This window comes from Alosa sapidissima, chromosome 22, assembly GCF_018492685.1.
Source record: "Alosa sapidissima isolate fAloSap1 chromosome 22, fAloSap1.pri, whole genome shotgun sequence".
In the NCBI taxonomy this organism is placed as follows: Eukaryota; Metazoa; Chordata; class Actinopteri; order Clupeiformes; family Clupeidae; genus Alosa; species Alosa sapidissima.
The window spans coordinates 18051361-18056360 of record NC_055978.1 but is presented as its reverse complement, the minus strand read 5'-3'; the positions used below and the strand labels follow the sequence as shown (position 1 = coordinate 18056360).

Genomic DNA, 5000 nt, shown 5'->3' with positions numbered 1-5000 from the left:
TAGGGGGGATATGGTACTATGGTAGTCTAAGTCTATTTGTGTCCCACTCACCCATAGAGTCTATTCATGAACCCCATTCAGCCAATGGCTGCCGTCCTTGCCACAGTGAATTCTGGGTCACGGCAGGCTTCATAGCGTGGCCATTTGATCGTGTAGGAGAGCGTCAAGAGAGAGCAGCCACAGCGTCGGAAGCCAGAAAGTTCAGTGCGGTCAGTTCCACACATCGCAGAATATTCCGGAAAGCAGGAGGGAGCAAACTTGTGTGCGTGTGTAGTACGGCCTGGGAAGATGTCAGCGTGTGTTTGGGAATTCCCACTAGTCCCTGCGGATCTGGCGGAGGAGTTTGAGGAACTGAAGGTAGCGTCCTGTCAAAATGGAAAGGAAACACCTGGAAAGAAAGATAGATCTGTTTCTATTTTAGGGAGATTAATCAGGAAACACTTTGTGAGGTAACAGGAAGAGATGGGGTGGGATGCACACACACACACACACACACACACACACACACACACACACTAAGAAATCAGGCAAACGAAGATGAATTACCCAGCAGCCTCAGTGTTATCTTCTCCCAGCTCTTAACCAGCAATTACCTCCACCTTCAGCCAGCTAATTACCAGCACTGGGGAGGACGAGGAAAGGGGGGAGAGAAGAGGAGAGGAAAGGAGGAGGAGAAGAGAGGGGGAGAGAAGAGGAGAGGATGAGAAGAGAGGGGGAGAGGAGAGAGGAGGATATGAGAGAAGGGCAGAAGGAGAGAGAGAAAGAGGAGAGTAAAGAAGCAGAAGAGGTAACTAAAGAGGAGAGGAGAAGAGAGGGGGAGAGGAGAGGAGAGGAAGAGAGGAGAGGAGGAGAAGAGAGGGGGAGAGAAGAGGAGAGGAGAGGTAGGAGTTTGGAAATGCAGACAACGCTGCTGTGGGAATCCTGGGAGATGGCTTGTTTTTCATGTGCGCTCAGTGTTTCCCACATAATTAAATTCCAATTCTGGTGGTTAGTTTGCAGAATTAACTTGATTACAACAGTTTTTAACAATTAGCACAGTGTCATTATGATGCTAACCAGATTTAAGCACAAATTTAGTACAACCTGGAAAATCATTGTGTGGTGGTCAATGTTGATATTGTGGTGGGCTGCCACAAATAAGTCAATGTATGGGAAACACTGGCACTGTTGCTGGTGCTTCTACAATGTATCATTATGCAAAAGAGTGAACTCTCTGTGGTGCATGTCTCTTTTCCCTCTCCCTTTGTCTCTCCCTCCATCCCTCTCTTTTTTCTGTATGCATTTCCTCTCCTTCTCAGATTGACAAGATTATGAGCTCGATAGGAGCCGGTATTGGCACGGGATTAGAGGAGGAGGCAGACGAGGACTTCTCAGGTGTGTATTTCTGTGAGCGTGTGAGTGTTTGCGTGTGTAGGTGCATGCATAATGTATGTGTGTGTGTGAGTGTGGGTGTTTCTTTTCTTAACCTGACTTGTGGTGTTAGCGTGTCAATGTTAACTCTGTCCACTTCACTAGGGTTTGTGCATAGAGAGAGAGAGAGAGAGGGAGAGAAAGAGAGAGAGAGAGAAAGAGAGAGAGAGAGAGAGAGAGAGATTCATGTATGAATCTGCAGTGGCTGGCCGCGTTCTCTCCCCCCCCCGAGTCATAAGAGGCTTCCCTCGTTCCCACTCCTCCCTCCCTCTCTCCTGCTCCTCCCTTCCCTCGTTCCCACTCCTCCCTCCCTCTCTCCTGCTCCTCCCTCCCTCGTTCCCACTCCTGTCGGCTTTTCTGCTCCTGTTTTCCTCTTCTCATTTCTTCTCTCTCTCTCTTTCTTTCTTGCTTTCTTTTTTTTCCTACTGTGTGCCACCCCTCTCTCTTTCCCTCCTCCCTCCCCCCCAGAGAAGCGTTCCCTTCTTCCCTCACCGTGGCAACCGTGGGGAGAAATCCTGTTTGTGTTAAAGCCGCTCTTCCCGCCAACAGTCACAGACGCCCACTGTGTGTGTGTGTGTGTGTGTGTGTGTGTGTGTGTGTGTGTGTGTGTGTGTGTGTGTCGGTGTGTGTCGGTGTGTGTGTGTGTGTGTGTGTCTGTGTGTGTGTCTCTGTGTGTGTGTGTGTGTGTGTGTGTTTGTGTGTGCAGAGCATACTGAGACTGAAATACATTCTATATGTTTGCGTGGGTGGATTGAAGTGTGGATGGATGGTGTGTCTGTGTGTGTGTGTGAGAGAGAGAGAGGTACCAGCTTTGCTCTCAGACAAAGAGGTTGGGCTGGTCTGATGGCTATTATCGGGAATGTAAGCAGAGAGAGAGAAAGAGTGAGAGAAAGAGAGACAGAAAGAGTGAGAGAAAGAGAGAGAAGGGGGAATAAAAAAGAGGAGCAGATGGAAAAGTGTAGAGCGAGAGAGAGAGAGAGAGAGTGCACAGATGAGATGATTGATAGAAAAGGAGAGAGAAAGAGAGAGAAAATGGAGTGAGACAAGGGGAAATGCAGAAAGAGGGAATGAGTATGAGATAGAGACAGGGGAAGAGAGAGAGAGAGGGAGAGAGGGATGTATGTGCATGAAGGAGAACAGGCAGTGGATGCATACTGATGAGTGGGAGTAGTTGATAAAGAGAATCTACCAGGCAGACAGGCAGCGCTCTCTCTCTCTCTCTCCCTCCCTCCCTCCCTCCCTCTGTCCCTCTCCCTCCCTCTCTTCCTCTCTCTCTTTCTCAGACACACACACACACACACAGGCGCACAGAGAACCTGCAGGCAGGAGCAACAGCTGAGCTCTCGCGCTCGCTTCAGTGCAGCAGCTTTAGCAGCAGTGGCTGCATCTCTCTCTCTCTCTCTCTCTCTCTCTCTCTCTCGCTCTCTCTCTCTCTCTCTTTCTCCATCCACCCATCGCTCGGCTGGGCTCTGCGCGCTACGGTTCAGCTTCTCTCTCTCTGGATCTACTCCCAGCTCAGCCATGCCGACTCCGCCGTCCACCAGCGCAAGTTCTTCACCTCCACCGGGACCTTAACCCCCTTCCTCTCCTCCTCCTCCTCCTCCTCCCTCCTTCCCTCCCTTCCTTCCTCCCTCTTTCTCTCTCCTTCCCCCATTCTCCCCTCTGTTTTTTTACTTCCTTGCGTTATTCTCTCTCCCCTTTTCCCCCTGCATCTCAGTATTTTCATCTTCACCCCTTCTTCTCCCTCACTCTCTTCCTCCTCCTCCTCCTCTTCCTCCTCCTCTTCTTGCACGGAGCCTCCACACTTGGTGGTTGTTTTTTTTTCTCCCCCTCTCTTCTTGCATTTGTCTTCTTCTGGCTTTCCGGGGGAGCGGATTTGAGTGTGTGTGTGCGTGTGCGTGCGTGTGCTTTTTTTGAGGAGGGGAGGGGGGGGGTTCGGTCGGTTTGACCAAAGTTGGACGCGGGCACCATGGCGGGTTCGTTCGACAGCCACTTTGCGCGGAACATGATGTGGCAGTGTCAGCTGTCCCAGCCGGACTGCCGGTGCTACCGCGTGGACGGCTACTCGCTGCTCAAACGCCTGCCTCTGCACCCCCTCATAGGACCGCGCTGCCCCGTCCAGTCGGTGGGCCAGTGGCTTGACAACATCGGCCTCGTCCAGTACGAGAACCACCTGCTGGCCAACGGCTTCGACAACGTGCAGTTCATGGTGAGTGATGACGCCTCCTGTGAAAGAGAGAGCGAGAGAGAGTCTGTGTGTGTGTGTGTTTGTGTGAGAGAGAGACAGAGTGAGAGTGTGTGTGTGTGTGTGAGAGAGAGAGAGAGTGTGTGAGAGAGAGACAGAGCGAGAGAGAGTGTGTGTATGTGAGGGAGAGAGACAGAGAGAGAGAGAAACAGTGTGTGAGTGCAGGTGTGCATGCTTTTTTTGCATGTGTATGTGTGTGTGTGTGTGTGTGTGTGTGTGTGTGTGTGTGTGTGTGTGTGTGTGTGTGTGTGTGTGTGTGTGTGTGTGTGTGTGTGTGAGGATGCAGCTGCTCTTGCTCTTTGGCTCTCGTAGTTGTTGGTTCTCTCTTGTCGTGTCCCTCGTGTGCTGTTGTTTCTGCTTGTAGCTTGGCAGGCAGGCAGGCAGCCAGTGTTTCTCCAGCATCCTGTTGCTCCCTCTCTCTCTCTCTCTCTCTCTCTCTTTCTCTGTCTCTATCTGTCTATCCTTCTCTTTCAAACACTTTCTCTGAGGCACACGTCTCTTTTTTCTCTCTCTCTCCTCCCCTTCTCTTCCTGTTTCCCACGCTTTCCTGTTCTCTCACTTGTTCTATCCATTCATCACACACTCACAGTTCTGCACTCTTCCTCTTCATCCCTTACTTCTTCTTTCTCTCTTTCTCTCTATCTCTCAAACTCTTGCACTTATTTGCCCTCTCTGTTGTGCACCCTCTCTCTTTATCTGGTTCTGTATCTCTATCTCTCTCTTGCACTCCTTTGTTGATCTCTCTGTTCTGTACTCTCTCTCTCTCTCTCTCTCTCTCTCTCTCTCTTTCTCTGCCTCCCTGCAGCTCTTTATCTTTCACACCTTCACCCCTTGCTTCTTTTATTCCCCCTTTCATTCACTCATTCTCTCATGAGTATCTTCTCTGCACCATCGTGTTCTTTCTCTGTCCTTCAAAACAAATCTCTTCTCAGGATGCTCTAAAGAACATGAGCCTCTCTCTCTCTGTCCTCTCCTCTCTCCTCTCCTGCCCTATCATCTCTCTTTCCTTTCCTCTCCTCTCTCTGTCCTCTCCTCTCCTGTCATATCCTCTCTTTCCTTTCCTCTCCTCTTCTGTCTCTTCTCTCTCCTTCTCTCCTCTCCCTACCTTTAATCTCTTCTCTTCTCCTCTCCTCTTCTTTCATTCCTTTCATATTCTCTCCTCTCTGTTTTCTTCTCTAGTATCTGTTTCTCTTTTACAATTTTGTTATTCTTTGGAAATGTGCTTGTTGTTGTTGTTGTTTTCCTCTGTCTTCCTCTCTGTGCCTCTTTTCTGATTTGTTTCCTCTGGATTATAGATAATACAAGAGGTCCTAAGAATGCACACGCACACACACACACACACACA

At 49.9% G+C, this 5000-nt stretch overlaps 1 protein-coding gene across 4 annotated transcripts in view; it reads left to right on the top strand.

The window, feature by feature from the left end:
- anks1b (ankyrin repeat and sterile alpha motif domain containing 1B) overlaps window positions 1-5000 on the top strand; it is a 263977-nt gene that overhangs the window by 190407 nt on the left and 68570 nt on the right. For all 4 annotated transcript variants that reach the window (XM_042078680.1, XM_042078677.1, XM_042078676.1 and 1 more), the window contains 2 exons: window positions 1299-1374; window positions 3513-3619. In XM_042078680.1, coding sequence (XP_041934614.1) covers window positions 1299-1374; window positions 3513-3619 — 183 coding nt within the window. The remainder of the gene's footprint in view (window positions 1-1298; window positions 1375-3512; window positions 3620-5000) is intronic.